General features: G+C 44.3%; 1 protein-coding gene across 2 annotated transcripts in view; it reads right to left on the bottom strand.

Moving 5' to 3' along the window:
- Positions 1–18994, bottom strand: part of PLPP4 (phospholipid phosphatase 4) — a 124425-nt gene extending 105431 nt beyond the window's left edge. Inside the window, exon 1 of one of the 2 annotated variants that reach the window (XM_036898976.2) lies at positions 18337–18994. In XM_036898976.2, coding sequence (XP_036754871.1) covers positions 18337–18392 — 56 coding nt within the window. In that variant the 5' untranslated portion in view covers positions 18393–18994. The remainder of the gene's footprint in view (positions 1–18336) is intronic. The other variant, XM_036898974.2, reaches the window with a different exon arrangement.
- Positions 18995–19512: the final 518 nt, after the last annotated feature.

Here is a 19512-nt window from a genome sequence, read left to right as displayed (position 1 = left end):
GGAGGCTGTCAGGAACACAGCTGCATTTAAAGGATGGCAAAAGGACAAGTCCAGATGTGCAGAACCTACCCCTTACTTGGAGCAAAGGAAGTCACATGCTACCATAGCCACAAGTACTGTAGCTACCGTAGCCTGCGGGGCCAGGAGTCAAGAGCCTGAGGTTCTAGGCTCAGCTCTGCTGCTGAACAGTAAGGAGGATCTGAGTAAGGCCCTCTGAGAAAAAACAAAAGAAGGGGGAGATGGATGAGACTGCCTAGGGACTCTCACAGGCCAGACACTGCGTGTACTGTAACTCACTCTGTGGTGTCTTCTGGTAAAATGTCAATGTTCCATTTGCTTAGTGCATGTCAATCCCTTTCATATCCATGATTTCACAGAGGTTGTCAGGGTCATTTAATTATCAGAAAGCCTCAGTGCCAGTCCCCTCTCTCGTCCTCCCAACCCAAATCTGCTGTAAATCATTCCAACACATAAAACCCTTAATTTAAATTTTTCACTGAAAGCACTTTCATCTCACTTTATTAACAGTATGACACTGGGTAAGTTCTTTAGCCTCTCTAAGCCTTGAATTTTTCATCCAAAAATATGAAGAATTATAAAATTCTGACCTCATAGGGCTGTTTGAAGATTTAAGGAGTAAACTGTCATAGCACACTGCCTGGCATTTATAGTAAATAATAAACATCAGTTATAACTACCATTATCATTACCATCAGCATCATTGCCACCATCCCCAGAGCCAAACAATCCCAGTTTGCCACTTACAGCAAACACTAAAAGGATCTTTTGTGTCTGGAAAAATTAAAGCATCTCTGTTTCATGTAACTTTTCATAAATAAGGTATTCACACTTTTAAAGTCCAATTTGATATGTTCACATCACATAACTGAAAATCTTTTCATTGGTCCACGAGACTGAATTAAAGCACAAAACATCCAGAACCATATATTTGAATCATGAAAAAAAAGATAAATGTGGGATTTCTACATAACTTTGTCATCAGTATTATGTACATTTACTCAGAGCTGATGTGGTCAGACAAGATATCATAGAAAAGTAAATTCTGAGCCAAGTATTGGAAAATAGGAAAGACTTCAACGGGCAAAGAAAAAAAACCATAAAAACATTCATAGGTGAAAGTAAGAATCAATGACTTTTTAAGAAATTTTGTTTTGTATATGAAAAAATATAAACCTTGTGTCAAAGAAAAATTTGCACTATCTTTTTAAAGAGACATACACTTCAAGATGGCTGATTAAGCCCATACATTTTGTCTCTTTTCCCTCTCAAAACATCACAAAGAAAACATAAACAAATCCAAAGCCAGACTGAAGAGCCTCAAGGGGTGCCAATCAGTGAAGCACAATAGGAAAAGTAATTATGAAAAAGAGAAAGCAGATGAGAATAAAATAATGGACAATACAACAAAAAATAAATGTCCCTGAAAGGAGGTTAGCCAGAGAGGAGAAACCCAAAACTTGGTACACAGATTTCTTTCAAACCACTGGCAACTCAGGAACTGCACTGTGCAGGTCAAGACCCCAAGGACCCCAGTGGAAAGGAACAGCACAGTCTAAAGAGTGAAGCAGAGATTTCAGCAGCTCACTGGTGCTGAGAGATAGAGCTGAAAATTCTCCAGGTTAGACTATCTGCTGAAACCTCAGAAGAGCCACACCAAAGGAATAAAAAACACCTCCCAAGACTACAGGATGCACCTAGGATCAAAGGAAAAACCAAGACAGACTTATCCAAGCATAGCCTAGAGTCAAGGCTCCAAGGATTAAGGTGACCCAACAGTAAATTCACTGCATGCAAGAACAAAACTCGGAATCTTTATCAGACAATAATGGCCCAGCATCTCCATAGTGCATGATTCACTGTGTCTAAATAAACAATGTAAAATTACTACACATGTAAAAGAAGCTAGAAATTGTGACCCATAAACAACAGAAAAAAAAATAGACCCATGGATAACCTGTTGTCGGGATTAGCAGAAAAGGACTTTCTATTAGGAATATATTAAAACATTATAGGGAAAGATGAAGAGAATGGGTGAACAGGTGGAAAACTTCACTAGAGAAACTAAAACTCTAAAAAGGAACCAAATGGAAATTCTAGAACTTAAAAAATATGAACACCTGCAATAAAAAGAAATTATTGCATGGGCTTAGACAGAATAGACACAGTAGAATAAGGAATTAGTCAATTTGAAGATAAGTCAATAGAAATTATCTTAAACTGAGCCATAGGAAGAAAAAATATTTTTTAAAAATAGAGCAGCCAAGTCATGTGGCACAATATCAAACTGTCTAATACATGTGAAATGGAAGAACCAAAAGGAAAGGAGAGAGAAACTGGGAGAAGAAATAATATGAAAAAATAATGTCTTAACAATATTTAATTGGTTAAATGCATCAAACCATAGCTCCAAGAATCTCCATGAATCCAAGCAGAATGTATACAAATGAAACCAATCTAGACAGATTATAGTCAAACTTCTGAAAGCCAAAGATGAAAGAAACTCTTAAACACAGCCAAGCAGAAAAACATGTCATTCAGGAAAGCACCACTAACAGTGGCAGCTGACTTCTCATCAGAAATAATGGAATCTACAAGGCAAATCAAAACCATCTCTAAAGTCTTGAAAGAAAACCGTCAATCTAGAGTTCTATACCCAACAAAAATGTCTTTCAAACATTAAGGCAAAATAAAGAAAATTCCAATAAAACAACAGCCAAGATACTTCACTTCTAGCAAACCTGCCCTGCAAGAAATGCTACAGACAGTTCTTCAGACTGAAGATACATAATCCTAAAGAAAAAAACTAAATCTGAAAGAAGTAGTAAGGAGCATTTGAAATGGTAAATATGTGGGTAAAACATGTTTAACTTAATTTCTGTAAAAGTACACTGGTTGTTTAAGATGCAAACAATTTAAATGTTTTATGCAACTTATACAAAGAAGTGAAATCTATGGCAATGTACCAAAGGCATAAAAGAAGAAATGAAAGGAAGTTTTACATTGTACATGAAGTGGTATAATACTGACTTAATAGTGGCAAGTAAAAAAAAAATGCATATTCTAATCTCTAGGGAAATTACTTAAAAATTTTTAAGAGGTGTAGCTAAAAATAAAATAAAGTTGATAAAATGGAATATTAACAAGTATTTGATTAATCTAACAGAGAAAAAAACAGATGGGACAAATAGAAAACAAACAGCAAAGTGGTAGACCTAAAGTCAACCATATCAATAATTGCATTAACTACAAATGGCTTAACCACTCTAATTAAAGGGCAGAGACTGGCCAGACTGGAAAAAATTTAAAGGTACAACTAAATTTTCTGTTTAAAAAAGACATACAATAAACATAAAAATATAGATAGGTTGAAAATAAAAGAATTTTAATAATAATAAAATTTATAATTTTTTTATAAAATCCTATTCTGTGCAGAAATTAGTCTCAAGAAAGATAATACAGCTCTGTATTAAATAAAGTAGACTTCAGGATAAGGAATACTAACACAAAAACAGAAACTTCACAATGATAAAAGGTTCACCAGAAGGTAATATTTAAGAATACTAACTAGAAATGTAGACATAGGAATTTTGACTTCTAAATCACTAGAGGGAAAAAAAGAGGGTAGAAAAGAAAACTTGGGCTATTCAGGCAGAAGCAAGAAATGAAGAGGGAAAAAAAACATTAAAACACACAAAAAAAGGAAAACAATACTTTGGTAGCAGTACAACAAAATATTAGTTCATCTTCTAAAAGAAAGTGAATGTTTATTTACCCAAGTTTGACAAAGGTAGCATATCTTCACATTTAGACCAAATTAAAAATAATGAATTTCAAAGAAGGCGAATAGAGAATATCTGAAAAACACAGCTAACTTGCTTTAATATAGAGCTTTGTACCCACCAAACAGAGAGAAAGCAACCTCCAACTTCACATAGTTAGTAAATAGCAGATTAGTGCTTTGAACCCAGGCATCCTGGCCCTGGAGCCAGCAACCTGAACCTTTGGCTATGCTCCTTCCCAGGGTGAAGAGGTCATTTCTCCTAAGATATCTAAATGTACTATAGAACTACAATAACTCAAATGTTACACTGAGCCACCACCAGGCAAACAGATAATCAGAATAGAATTCACTTACAATCCCATAGATATATGAAAATCTGTATCCAGTAATGGTTACAATCCAGTCACTAAGAAAACAATGTCTATTTCATAACCAAAAAACCATATGCAAGAAAAATTAAACCCTCTACCTCACTCCATAAATAAAAAACAAACTTCCAATACATTAAAGCATTAAAATCAAAAAACAAAAGTATACAATACAATACAGAAGAGTAATTCTATTTTAGATTAGAAAGAACTTTCTAAACAGGACAGCAACTCTGAAACCATAAAGGAAGAGATTGAAAGATTTAAATACATAGGAATCAAGATGTGCACAATAATAGAAATTGCAAAGAAATTTAAAAGTCAACCAAAGATACGGATAAAACATTTGCAACATATGAAAGAAACTATTAATATCTCTAAGGCATAAAAGCACTCCTACACATCAGCAAGATAAATTTAAAGATCCAGTAAAAGCATGGATAAAGGGAAATAAATGACAGATATTTCACTAAAGATACACAGAGTGAAAAGATGCAAATGCTATCTTCCCTCCAGTGGTCTAAATATAAAACATTAATAACATCCAGCATTGGCAAGGATGTCAAATAATAGATGCCTTCACACTGTTGGTAGAATGTAAGTATGTATAGCCATTTGGGTGGATGATTGGTGGTATCTGTCAGAATTTAAACAGTATGTGCCTTTTGACCAAGAAATTTCACTTGCAAAACTTTACCACAGCAATACTTTAGCAGGTGCACTACAGCGTATGCACAAATGCAATGTTGTTTGCTGTAGCAAATAATGAAACCACTCTAAAATTCCATGCATAGTATTACACAAGGGAACGCTACATAGCCAAATAAAAGAATCAAGTAGCTCTATATAGTGAGAAAATATCTCCACGATAAAGTAAAAAAATTCATAGACAAAATGTCTTCTCAGCTTTCTTTTTTATTACATATAAATGTGGGTTTAAAAGTTTAAAAGGTGAAGGGAATGGCAGACAGAAGTGAAGGAGTTCAGGGAAACTTACACTTTGCCTACTGTTTTATTTTTACAACTGTTTTATAATCTTAAAAAAATTTTTTAATGAGGGGAAACACACTCATTACCATCACATTCACTTTTGTGTAATCCTTTTGAATATTTGCCCAAATCAGACATATTTCCAGTTGTTGCAATTCTGAAATATATTTTTGTGTAGGGCTTTTTTCTTAGACCATTACATCATAAAATTTCACCATGTGTCTTCCTGATTTTCAAACTAATTCTTCTAATAGCCATATAGTATTCTCTTTGTGTCCATAATTTATCAAACCATTCTTTAAATGTTGATTCTCTGAGTTTTAATTTATTTAATTTTTGACAACTATTTTTGCTTTGCATTATATGGAACACAGCAAAGAACATTTTTATACATGAGTATGTTAGCATCTCTACATCAGCACCTCGATGTGTTTTTCTAAGAGTACAAGTCAAAGGACAGGAGTGATATTATGCCTGTCTATGCACTGCAGTACTGCTCTTCCAAAGGATTGTGTCCATTTACAATTCCACCTGCAGCATCTGATCACAACTGTTTCACCAAAATCTTGCAAATGCTACGTGCTAATCCTTACTTTCTAAGGTAACTACTTTCCTTTAAATATTTTAGTTGATATAAAATGTGGAAAGGTTGACTTTTGACGTTTCAGATATTTCTAAAGCGATCACACAAGAATCATCCAGTGCCCTAACGATATCTCGTTAATTTCTTTTTTACCCAGTAACAGGAAAGGTCCATATTGGTTTTCCTGATTATGTGTGAAAGTAATAAATGTTTATTATAAAATGATTTAGACAACAAATTGTAATAAAAAAAAGCAAATATTATATAATCCCATCAGCCCAAAATAACCACCATTAAGATTTTGTTGTACATCTTTATATCTACTTTTCTTACAGAAATGGACACAAATCGATTTTATTACATGACCACACTAAAGCAGCATTATGCATACTTATTTAACCTGCTTTTTAATCACTTAATCACTTAACCACTTAACAATAGTTTATGGATATCTTCCCAAGTCAACAAATAGTGATCTACATAATAATTTCAATGGCTATACATTCTTCCATTGAACCACATAAAAAGCTTGTGCTAATCTATATGCAACGTTATTTTGTTGTTTACAGATGCATATCTACATTTCTATGGAAATCACATATTTAAATGTGTATTAGTTATTTGTGTTTTTGTTAGTTGGCTCTTCCCAGATGTTGTCCATTTTTCTTTTAAAGAGCTCTATTCGGATGGGAGGTAGAAGATGGCAGCATCAGTAGGGCAGGGGAAATCTCCTCCCAAAACCATATATATTTTGAAAATACAGCAAATACAACTATTCCTAAAAGAGAGACCAAAAGATAAAACAGCCAGGCTACATCTACATCTGCCAGAACTCAACATCCCATGAAAAGGGTAAGATACAAAGCCGTGACCCAGCTTCCCCCCACCCCAGCTCACCAGCAGGAGGAAAAGAATCAGGGTGCGGAGGGAGTGGAAGCACAGGACTGCTAAGTAACCAGCCCTAGTAATCTGCACCGGGAGCACAGACACACATCGCATGGTGTACTGGATATTAGAGAAACAGAAAAGTAAAATCTGAGATGGAGACTGCGAGCAGGTCCCCACAGCCAGCTCCCCTGGGACAAAAGAAAAGTGGGCACTTTAAAAGTCTTAAAGGGACAGGGGTATAACAGGTGGACAAAATCGTACTGGCACACTCAGTCTAGCAGGCTGGAAATCTTAAGGAACTTCAGGCGCTCTAACCCCCTGGGTGGCAACGCAGCTCCAAAGCCCCTCACGGCAATAAGCAGCCTGCCGTTCATTCCCCCACCCCCAGCACTGCAAGCAAACCAGCTGACTCGTCATTGCTGTGGGCAAGCCAGGGAGCAGCCCCGCCCACAGCAACCACACAGAGTCTTCTCCTACTACGCAGCTAACCGGGCCAGACCCATGGGCTGCCCCCAGCGCACAGCCGCCCGGCACAGGCAGAAGAAGCCGGGGAAAGTCCGGAAGGCATGAAGGGGTGCCGTTCTCACAGGAGAACACACCCGGCCTGCCTCCGTCCCCGGCAGTGCCCTAGGCCATCCTGAGGGCCACCCCGCCCATGACAGCTCAGGGAAAAAACCCAGAGACTGCCCCCTGAGTGCGAATAACCAGCACAGGCAGTGGAGAAGGGCAAGGCGACCAGCAAGCAGGAAGGGACTTTGTTCTTCCAGCTGACACATGCACCACATGCCGGTGATCATTTCTATCACCATGAAAAGGCAGAAGAACCTGGTCCAGTCCGAAATCACTCAAAGAACGCCAGAGAGAGGGCCTGGCAAGATAGATATAATCAAACTTCCTGAAAAACAATTCAAAATAAAAGTCATAACCATGCTGATGGACCTGCAGAGAAATATGCAAGAGCTAAGGGATGAAGTCCAGAAGGAGATAACAGAAATGAAACAATCAATAGAAGGACTTAAGAGCAGACTGGGTGAGGTGCAAGAGACTGTTAATGGAATAGAAATCAGAGAACAGGAATACAGAGAAGCTGAGGCAGAGAGAGATAAAAGGATCTCCAGGAATGAAAGAGTATTAAGAGAACTGTGTGACCAATCCAAATGGAACAATATTCACATAATAGGGGTACCAGAAGAAGAAGAAGAGAGAAAAAAGATAGAAAGTGTCTTTGAAGAAATAATTTCTGAAAACTGCCCCAAGCTGGGGAAGGAAATAATCTCTCAGACCATGGAAGCCCACAGATCTCCCAACACAAGGGACCCAAGGAGGACAACACCAAGACATATAATAATTAAAATGGCAAAGATCAAAGACAAGGACAGGGTATTAAAGGCAGCCAGAGAGAGAAAAAAGAGATCACCTTAAAAGGAAAACCCATCAGGCTATCATCAGACTTCTCAACAGAAACCTTACAGGCCAGAAGAGAATGGCATGATATACTTAATGCAATGAAACAGAAGGGCTTTGAACCAAGAATACTGTATCCAGCAAGATTATCATTTAAATTTGAAGGAGGGATTAAACAATTTCCAGATAAGCAAAAGCTGAGGGAATTTGCCTCCCACAAACACCTCTACAGGGTATTTTAAAGGGACTGCTCTAGATGGGAGCACTCCTAAGACTAAATAGATGTCACCAGAGAAAATAAAATCACAGCAAAGAGAGCAGACCAACCAAATACTAACTAAAGGAAAAAATAAAATCAGCTATCCACAAAAGCAGTCAAGGGAAACACAAAAGAGTACAGAATAAAACACCTAACATATAAAGAGTAGAGGAGGGAGAACAAGAAGGAAGAGAAATACAGAATCATCAGAGTGAGTTAAAGTTAGACGGTTAGATAGTAAACAAGCTACCCTTGAACCTTTGATAACCATGAATCCAAAGCCTGCAATGGCAATAAGTACATATCTATCGATAATCACCCTAAATGTAAAGAGCGCTTTTCTTATTGATTGGTAAAAGCTTTCTGTGTATGAGGAACATTAACTCTTAACTCTGTAAATTAGGGAAACAATATCACCTTTTGGGGGATTACAAACTTAAGCCATCTAAGGTGTGACAAGTGCCTAAGACAAAGCTGTCACACAGTAAGTGTTAAATCTTGTCTCCTTTCTTTCTTCTCTGGCCAAGGTGGGGATACAGGTCAATTAAAAGATACCTACTCAGACATACGTATTGGCCATTGCTTTTTCTCAATGGCTTCCCAGACAATTATTTGGAATGCCTCTTCCAAACTACCTACATCCTAGTTCAAGTCTCAGCTCTACTGTGGCGTTGAGAGCTTCATTACATTGTGATATGGGGTATATTTTAATTGACCTGTATCACCACCTCCCCAGAGGAAGGAAGGGGGATGGAGGAAGGACTGGAGCTTTAACACCTACTCTGTGCCAGCTTTGTAGTAGGCATGTGTCACACATTACATCACTTCTTCTTTATAGCCTCCTGGAAGGTGATATTCTTGTCCCCACTTTACAGATGAGGAAGCTACATCTTTAACTCAGCAGTCCAGATTTAACTCCAAAGCCCATAAGTTAACTGCAGCGCCATGTTGCCACCCTCCTGCAGAGCGAGGATCAAAATCGAGGCTTCCTCACCACTCGTCAGAGCCACCATGTGCTTTACACAAAGTAGCTGTTCAACAGATCCAGATTGAGGCAGCATGCACACTAAATCTCTCTTTCATAATTAGAGCAGGACTAAGGGAAGCCAGTTCTTGTTTAAAAACCTCAGATGAATAACCCAGCATTTCCACTCCTAGGTATATACCCAACAGAAATTACAAATGTGTTCACCAAAACCAACAGCAGCATTATGCTTAGCAGCTAAAAACAGTAAGTAACCCAAATATCCATAAACAGTAAAAGGAGTTAAGAAAGAGCTGCAGTTAAATTTCATTGCAGTGCAATGAAACACTCTACAGCAGTGAGAATTAACCAACAACCGTGCACAACAAGGAGGAACCTCAAACACATGCCGAGCAAAAAGTGTCACACACAGGAGTACACACTGTGTGATTCCACTGGCACAGAGTGCAAAAACGGTGTTAAAGCTCAGGGTGATGGAGACCCTCGAGGGGTGGAAAGGGGCCTGGTGGGTAGAGGGTATTCTGGGTGGCTGTGCAATTATGAATCATGCACTTCCTTTGTGTGCATTATTTTTAGATTGAACTAAATGAAATTCTTGTTTTTTTAGGTCAAAACAGTCAAGTATCTGCAATTTCATGTGGTTTAAATTAATACTTCAATAAAAACACGTTTTTAAAACCCTCTGGTAAGGAAAAAACATGTAGCAGTGACTGGCAGACTGCGACCTTTCTGGAAACCAACCTCAGTGCTCCTGGAACTGATTCCTGCTCCTTTGTCTTAGGTGGCAACAGCATGACAGCTAGTCTCTAGACTCCGTGGGACAATTTTTCGAAGTCAACATATTGAAAGACGGTGATAAAGCTGTCCCCAGGCTCCACAGTCCCAGCTCTTCTCTGCTTCCCGCTCACCCATCCCAGGCATCTCCAAGCCCCTCAACACCTTCGGGCCTTTAGCTGAATGATGAGGACACACCCACAGGTATGTATGGTCCTGTATGAATTCACCTCCTCACCATGAACCAGTGTTTCTAACTCACCCACACAGCACCAAGATTATATTTTTTAAAGAAGCGGTATTACTAAGATGATTTTCATATTTAAAAATTCTATTATAGACAAATAGAGATATGGAGGTTTTTTGAGCCTTGTGTGGGTCATAAAAGGCATAATCTTTTTAACTAATTGAGATAACTTTATCCACAAGTTATGAAACTGATGATCTCTTTTTGTATTGTTATAAGCATTTCTCTCCCTCTGGGAAAATGCCATTGATTCCCCGAATTCTGGGAACAGCCAACTCACTTTACAGTGGCAAATAATATTTCAAACAGAAGGATGTGCCATTTGTCAGATGACATGGCAGCAGGCTTCCCAGGGAGGGGAGAAGTGCTCGGCACATGTGGTCCCACATGCCCGGCTGGGAGTGGAGAGGGTATCTGATGGAAAATCCCTGCAGCAGGCACCCAACAGAAGTCTAGGTAATGGATGCAGACTTGGAAGGAAATGATGGGAGCACAGCGTTTTCCTGCCTCATTATCTAATGCAGTTATGCTAATAACACATTTGATTCTATGTCCTAGAATCACAGTTGTAAATGGCCAGCAATTTAAGTCACCATTGAGAAACTACAAGCTGGAAGCCACCCCTCTCCATTAGACAGCAAGCCACCCACACTGCCCTAGAGGGATACACATGGCTCATTGAATGGTGAGAAAAAATATGCTGGGGCACAAACATCCTCATGTATAAAAACATTCATTGCTGTGTTCCATACAAAGCAAATACAGTTGGCAAATAAAAAGAAAATAAAAACTCAAATGATTTGAGTTCAAAACATTTGAAGAATGGTTTCACAAATTATGGAGACAAAGAGAATCCCACATAGCTATTAAAAGAATTATTTTGAAACTCAGCAAGATACATGGTGAAATTTTATGATGTAATAGTTAAAGAAAAATGCCCTACACAAAAATAAATCTCAGAATGACAAGTATGGAAATACATCTGATTTGGGGCATATATTCAAACGGATTACATCAAAATGAGTGGGATGGGAATGAATGGCAAGTTACATACCTCACTTTGGTGGTGGGGGGAGCTAAGAGGAATCATTTAAAATAAATTTAAAGGTGTTTATTATTCTATAGAAATCCTGACTAAACCATTTGTAATATGAGTATCACATAGTCTTAGCTACTTATGGCATTTATCTTTAGTGTACATTATGGATTCATTAATAAAAAGATAATAACATTTCCACTTGTTGAGCACCCACAATGAGCAGAATACTCTCTTGTTTAATATTCATGACCCTTATATTCAGGATCCTGCTAATATTCCCATAGGACAAATGGGAAAACAAGGACTTAAGCTGGATAAACACTTTCCCCAAAAGGCTCACACAGCTAATAATCAAAACCAAGATTCAAGTTTTGGCTACAATCATGACCATTATGGCTACCCTGCCATTCTTAGACACTTCATGTATTTAATAGATACTCTAAAGAATGGGGAAAAGGCAGCTAATTTTTGTTCTGTGCACTGTAGGCATTTAATTATCTAGTAAAATCCAGTGAAGTAAGCTTTATTCCCATTTCCCACACAAAGAAACTGAGGTTCAGAGATTCTAGGCAACTTGCAGGTTAGTGGCAGAACGAAGATCCAAATACAGACCCGTCTAGACCCAAAGCCCATGGTCTTTCATTATACCACTGTCGCAAACAACTCTATTTCTAGAAAGTAAGCAAAAATTTTACAGGTGTATGAGTTAGATAGAATAGACTTACATTACAATAGCCTAATCAATCTCCAAATCCCAATTAGCACAGGAAGTTTCCTTCTGTCCCATGAAGTCCAAACCCAACAGCATGACACTCCGGGGCAGCTGCCCTGCTGCAGGCATCTTGCAGCTCTGCCATCTCAACACATGGCCCCCGTGCTCACCACCAATGGAGAAGGACTATGACAGGCCACTAAAGGGACATATGTTGCCTCAACCGAGAAGTGGCACCTGTCATTGCGTCCATGTTCCACCTGGTCTACCTTAGGGCCGATAGTAAAGGCAGGGGTTTGGGAAATGTAGTCTCCTGCATGGCCAGAAAGGAGAGAAGAACTGGAGGAGACCTTTGACCGCACGAGGGTGCAGACTGATGTCAGTAGTCCCCAAACATGGTGACAGAAGGATCACCTGTTGACAATGCAGATTCCCAGAGCTCCAGTCTGTCTGCTGATCCCATCCAGTCTGAACGGAGCCCCAGAGAATTCTGCTGCAGGTGGTCTGCCAACCCCCCTTTAGGAAGCCTTGCCCTGGACCGATGCAGAGCACTCAGAGGTCTATAAAAACGATGGCTGGAAATCGAGTGCAACCTGGTGAGCATTCAGGAGGCACCAAACATGCTTGTGCCAAGGCCTCGGTTGGGATATGAGGAAAGCAAAGAAGATAAAGATACGGTGCTAGCTCCACAGCACAATAGTTCCCATCCAGAGCCCGCTGTGCCAACTACTGACCACAGGCCAGGCGGAATAAAACAGGCCCTGGAGAGCATAGTGGGGCCCAGCACAGAGACGGCACTGTCCTCACAAAAGTAACAGGGCCTCCCTGCCCTACATTCCACCCCTGAACAAGAGTCTGATCATGGCACTTTTTGTCTGAAGCCCCCCAGCGCACCCAGTTACTGCCTCTAAGGGAAGGCCCCCCCCTCCCTGCGGGGCACTCACATCATCAGCAGTCTTGGTCCAGACTCATTTCCTGCTACTCTTATACCCCACCCCAAACTCTCACTCTATGCTGAGGTCATCCCTGGGGGTCTGATCCCAACCAAATGTGCCTCCAGGCTTCAGCTTCCGATGCTCCGTCTGCAGGAATGTCACTGGGGCAGGACCTCTGTACCTGCCAGACGATGCTGAAGACTCAGGTGAGATGTGAGCTATGGACAGCCTTCCCTGGCACCCGGGTCCTCCTTCTCATCCCTCCCGGGACTGATTAAAGTAAACTGAGCACTTTGCTCCAACTACCACAACCGTCCCCAGCCTGGAATCCCAGTCTGGACGCTTACAGGTAATCATGAAAGATCTGTTCCTTCCTGTCAATATTCCAAAAACCTACCTGGCAGCCAGTGCCCTCAAGCAACTCACCGCGAACAGCTGAAGCGCCAAGTTCCCCTACATCTGTTTGGAATTACACCAACCAAAGTATACGAGTGAAGGGGAGAGAAAATAACTACCACGAGGGCAGGCACCTAGAAGGGGCCAGCTAAGCATCTGTAAACTGGATGAATGGTAAAATGTTTGGAGGCAAACTTTCCAAAGTGATCACACCAGGGAAAATCACTAATTGTGCTCTGTCACACACTTGCTTGCCAGACTGTGAGCTCCTGGGAAGTCCTCAACCTACCTTCTCTGATCATCCCCCAACACCTGGCACAGGCCTCCTGCAGTGCAAGAGCTCTAAGAAGGATGCTGGGACCATCTGAGTAGAGGCCAACACCGTTTCCTGGGCAACCTGGTACCCTGAGCAGACCCACAGCTCCTGGAGGGACATCCCAAACAGAAACCAACCAGGAGCCACAGAGGGGAGAGAGGAGAGGCAGGGATGGGGGGATGGGGGAGGGACTGAGGACCCCCGGGACCCCAGGCTCACAAGTGTAACAGGTAGATGGCCTTTCCCCCAGTCAGCTGCTCAGTTCACCATCCTGTTCCCAGGGCCCTTCCTGCTGTGCTGTCAGTAAAGGCTGTTCCAAAGGACCTGATGTCCTGGAGGGCGAAGGCCAACAGCTGCGAGAGAAGCAGTATGCCTCTAATTCTTTAATGCTACCACTTACATTCTTACCTGCAATTTATTCACCACATCTTCCCCTCCAAATACGTAGCATGCCCTCACTCCATCTCTTAGGGCATGTGAACTACAACTGCTACCCCTCCACCTTTGACACGGCATCTGTGGATAAAGTGAAGGTTCCTGTGGCCAGGATTCTCACCTGACCCTGGTCGGCTCGCTCACTACACACGTGTGGGCAGTATGTCGTTATTGAATCTCTATAAGGAGCTCTGCCCAGGGCTCTATGAGACATGGTGGCACGGCTGCAAGGCTGCAGGAGAGCAGAGCAGAGGCTGGAGTGGTGGCAGCGCCGAGGACAGAGACTGAGATGGCTGCAGGGGCAGAGAGGCCCAGAGGCAGAGACCGGCTTGCTGCATGCAGCCTCACTCTGAGTGGATGGGATTTTAGTGACTGACCTGCCACCATGGGAATAAAGTTGGGTATAACCCATTCACCCCAAGAATGTTCTACTGTCATTTCTTTGGTCACATTGAATCCACAGTGAATTTGCCCGGGGCAGAAACCCATTGGCAAGACAGTCTCCTAAGAATCTGGTTTGAGAACACCAGTGACATCTCTCCCCACCCATCACTCCAGGCTGTGCATCGGCTCCTCTGGAGATGACGGGTCATGTAAGGGGATGACTTCCAGGATGTAGTCACTGTCGCCCTAGCTTGGAAGCTGGTGCCTGAAGTATTCTATCTTTGGCTTTGGGGCATGGGTCAATTGCCTGTTCGAATCCAGGTTATACCTCCTGCTAGCTGAGTGTCTGTCTGTTGGTGCTTAACCTTCCTAAACCTTGATTTATTTTTAAAGTGGGGAGAATGAAGGGTCCACCTCAAGTGAGACAGGCTTAAAAAAGAAATCCCAAGGAATGCCTTTTGCACATAGTAAGCCCTCAAATGTCCAACACTGGCTGCTAACTTTTCTAAAACAGTACGGCAAAGTGATGGAGAGTCCAGATACCACAGCAGGAGCATCTAGGCTCGGATCTCAGATCTTAATATTTTCATGCTTCAGTTTCTTCCTGCATAGGTAGACTACCAAGAGACCTCTTCATCAGGTGCATATAGGCTCAAATGATATATGCAAGCCTCTCCGTTAGTGCCCGGCACATAGTAAGCCCTCAATAAATGGTAGTTACTGTACTGGTGATAGGAGTAAAGGGCAAGTAGAATACCATTGGTGCTGGGGCTACTGACTGGCCCCTCATTTCCAAACTGCTTTCTGAACAAGGTCAGGTGCTGGCTTTGGCATGCACAGAACCATTCCCAGAATCTCTGCTGGAGTCTTGCGTGGCAGCAGGATGGAGGAAGCCCACTGGTACCCTTTCTGTCTGCTCAGCACCCAGCCCCTACATAGGAACAAACAGGCCTCCAGGCCCATAAGACGAAATGCAGCCTCAGAGCTACACATCTAACTTTGATTTTTTCCTAAACACTGGACTCCTCCAATTTATTTCTTGTTATGTTAAACTATGTGCCAGCCCTGATTTGCATGACTTACTGCTGATTTTCTTCCCAGTGATTGAGCTTCTTAGTCAGAACTGCCCAGAAAGTCTGAGCACCCTTTGGGCCATCTTTGGGGGTTTTTTCTGGAGCACATCCTCTTGGAATTCTGAACCACCAAAACTCAGCACTAACCCTGGTTATGGACGGAGCAAGAGAAAAGCCTATATCTCTACTATCCATAGGTCCAAAAATGCATTTCATTAGCACTAACTTCAAATCTACAGGGGCACATGGGCATCAGGCAGTGGGGTCCTGCTCTCATACAGAGTAAATATGATCAGAGAACAGGTGCATCTATGGATGATGTTTCCCAGAGGCAGCAGTTTGCAAAGAAGTAAGGTATCCCCACAAAAAAAGATTATTCTCTTATCCTGAGAAATAGAGTAGATCTACCAAGCAGAACCAGATGATGAATGTTATTAGCTAAGAGAAATTAGATTCAGCTTGACCAGAACTTTCTAAACTGACTGGGGTAACACCCTACTGCTGAGACCACCATCTCCCCAAGAAGAGGTGGCTACCCGCCACTGAATCTTGCCATCAGACCAGCACTGGCAAAAGGAAGAATAAAACTTCCCCCAGAAGTCAGCCTCTGTCATCTCCCCAGAAGCTTATCTGAGAAAACAAAGGGTCATCTGTAACCGTGCTCCAAGCCTGTCCTTCCCAAGTCGTTATCTGCCTGATGATAAGAGCATCTGAACATTCAACTCCCACCCAGGGAGTCTTGCGCAGACACAAAAGCTGTCTTTGCAGGTAAAAGCCACAAGTTGGACACACTGTTCATATTTCCGATTTGATATAAAACCAAGGAATCATCCAAAAAACCAGGGAATCAGCCATCACTGCCCAAGGGTTTCCCTTTTGGGGTCAGCAGATCCCCCATTAAGTAATTAATACAAAGGGGAAACTTGGAGAAAAAAAACATAAACCACTTGCCCAGTGTTCACAGGACATCCTTAGAGGGAGCAAGAACCACATATAATGGTGATTGTCAAGTTTTCAAATCCAGTGCATTGACCATTATATATTTGTAAACATTTCATAAATGTTTTGGGGGATGTTTGAAAACCATATAAGTATTTACATATCATTGGAGCTTTTTTAATCTGACAAGTCCCAGCAGCAATCAAACCAGGCAGCCTAAGAGCCTACCTCACTTTATTTCAGCACTGCACATGCACATTAACTAACCAATAGTAAATCCTACTGTGCACTGAGCACTATCATTTCTACCACATCATAATCCAATGGGGTATATCCTGTCTGCCATTGGAAATTGTCCCCATCTGATCACACAGCAATTACCAGTTTTCCTGTATATCCCAAAGGTACAAATAGAGTAAGAGGAAGGAAACGTGTTTTCTGTTTTCCCAAATACATCAAGACCCAACTGAAGTTTTTCTCGTTTCTTCTTCCCACTGAATAACACTAGTGTTTAGTCAAAAGCTGGAAGAGGGGGCTTGCCTGCATCTGGGGGAGCTCACGGCCCTTTCTGGTGGTGTGAATAAATACTCTGGATGAATTTAATCCCTGGTAAAGAAAAACATGCAAGAAAGGGCCTTTCTTTCCATGTGCATACCCTGGGCTGCACCGCACAGAAGTCAACTCACAGCCTTCCACCTGCCATCAATGACTCCGGATTTGGGGCAGAAATCCAGAGAGGGGCCTCCTGTTTGGAACAGCTCAGTGGGCTTTTCAATACAAATAAAACGCCAAATCCAGAAAAAGTCCATGTAACTTCAATACTCAAAATTGATCAGAAAACAGCCATGGGCAGAGGGGGAGAGTGAACCTGACCCACCAATGCAGGGAGAAGCTGTGGGTGCCTAGGTGACAGGAGATGGCAGGGGCTGCAGAGTGGGTCTGAACTGGGTTTCTGGGCTTGGGCTGACAGGTAGGGACACTGACATCTCCCCGCTGTTTGGGCCCAGAAGGCCGGTGGGCAGTGGGTCCTCGGGGCGCCTTAGGGTCCAGACATCTCTGAAAGAAACTGAGCCAGCGCCCCCTCCTCTTTCCAAGATCTCTTATTACCAGCCCCTCAGAGCTACCCGGGGCATTGCGCGGCTGCCCTCAAAGGGCCCCCGCCCGCACCCTAACCGGACGTAGACTCGGCACAGGGTTTCGGGGCGCTTGGAGCCCATACCTCGGACTGCGGTCCCCGACTTCCTCAGCCTCCGCACTAACAGTTTCCCGGCGGGAGAAGCACCGCAAACGCCTTCTGGGAAAATCCTCACCAGGACCTGGGGGGCCAAAGCCAGGGACACGGAAGGAGACCGAGCCCGGGCCTGGGCACGGCATGGGACGACAGGCGATGGGCCAGGGGCGAAGCTTGCAAACGCACGCAAGGAGCAACTTGCCCAGGACGCGGGCGCGAGCGAGTGAGTGCCCGCGTCCAGGGGGGCAGCCCTGAGTCCCGCGCAGGGCTGCGGAGCCGGCGACGGGCGCAGGCGTGGGGACCCCTGTGGCGGCGGGACCGCTCCCCGACGCGATGGGGTGGCAGGAGCAACGTTCAGCCCGGCGCGCGCGGGTCCTTCCGAGCACAGGGTCCCTGGAAGGGAACCGAGAGGGCCTCCATTGGTCCCGCAGGACACATTCCGGGCACTGGGCGGGGAGGGGACCTCGAATCCAGGCCCCGCGGGACGCGGTGGCGCAAACAAAGTTGGGGCTCAGAGACGCTCGGTCCGTGGGTCCCCGCGGCCGTGCACCCCGCCCGCGGCGCGCCACTACTTACACGAAGACCCCGAAGAGCAGGGCTCGGACCCCGATCTCGATGGCCAGTTCCCGCATGGTGCGGCCGGAGCAGCTCCGGGGCGGCGGCGGCTGGTGCTCTCGGCGACTCCCGCAGCTCGGCCGGCGCCGGCTCGCCAGACCCGGGGCGCGAGGGAGGCGCTCCAGGCCGCGGGCGGGGGCGGGAGGCGGGAGCCGGGCGGGGGCGGGGGCGGGGGCGGCGGGGAGGAACCAGCGCCACCCCCGTCCGCGGGCCCCGGCGCTCCGGCGCTGCGTTCCCGCGCCCAGCGAGGAGCGCCTCGGGGACTCCCCGCCCCTGCGCGCTGCCTCCGCGCCCTGGGCCCGCGCCGGGCGCCCGCGGCCCGGGAGGGAAGCCCGGGGAAGCCCCGCCGCCGCCTCCCCGCCCCTGCGCGCTCCCCGCTGCCTGCCGCCCCCCTGCGCTTTCCCGCCGGGCCTCCGGCTCGCGCTCCGCCGTCCGGCCGCCCGGCGCACGCACGTGGGCTGGTAGTAGGAGCGCGCTGGGGATTCTCTCCGGCTGGAGGCGGCCCTGGCGCTCCCTGTCTACACCTTCCCACCCTGAAGTACGTCCTTTTTCCTAGGAAGTTCCCCCGAGATCATTCTCAGGCTGCGTATTGCCTGCAGGAAGCTCCAGCCAGGCGCCGGAGCCCTGGCACAGACTGAAGGCAAAGGCAAGCCTGGCTCCTCTCCGCGCCACCATCGCCAGGTGGCCCCTCGGGATCGTATGCCCCCACCCCGACCCTCGGCAGCTTTGGGCTGCTGGCTGTGAAATGTGAAAAAGGCCCGCCCAGTCCCTGCCCCCGGCAGGCGGCCGGGTAGCTCATCGCTTACACAGGTTTCAGTCATAGCACCTGAGGGAGCTGGGGCTGCAGGTAGGACCAGGAGCCTCAACCTCAGGGACCAGAGTCAAAGGTGAGGCTCAAAGGCTTTGCAGGTGACCTGGGGGGTCATGGCCTCACGCCAGAGCCCAGCGGGGGTTGGCCTTTGCTTTCCCTTTAGTCAGGATTATGCATATTTCTTCTAGCTTTACTAATTTAAATCACATGGACATTCAAGCTGCAAAACTCCACCAACCGTAACCATCCATAAGATGATCCCTGGGCAACCCAGATCGCTCCTGGCTCTTAAGAGAGACCCAGGCAGGGTTTCCTGAGCTAGGGAA

Source organism: Manis pentadactyla, chromosome 8 (assembly GCF_030020395.1).
Source record: "Manis pentadactyla isolate mManPen7 chromosome 8, mManPen7.hap1, whole genome shotgun sequence".
NCBI lineage: Eukaryota > Metazoa > Chordata > Mammalia > Pholidota > Manidae > Manis > Manis pentadactyla.
The sequence above is the reverse complement of the archived record's forward strand: the minus strand, read 5'-3'. Positions and strand labels throughout refer to the sequence as shown.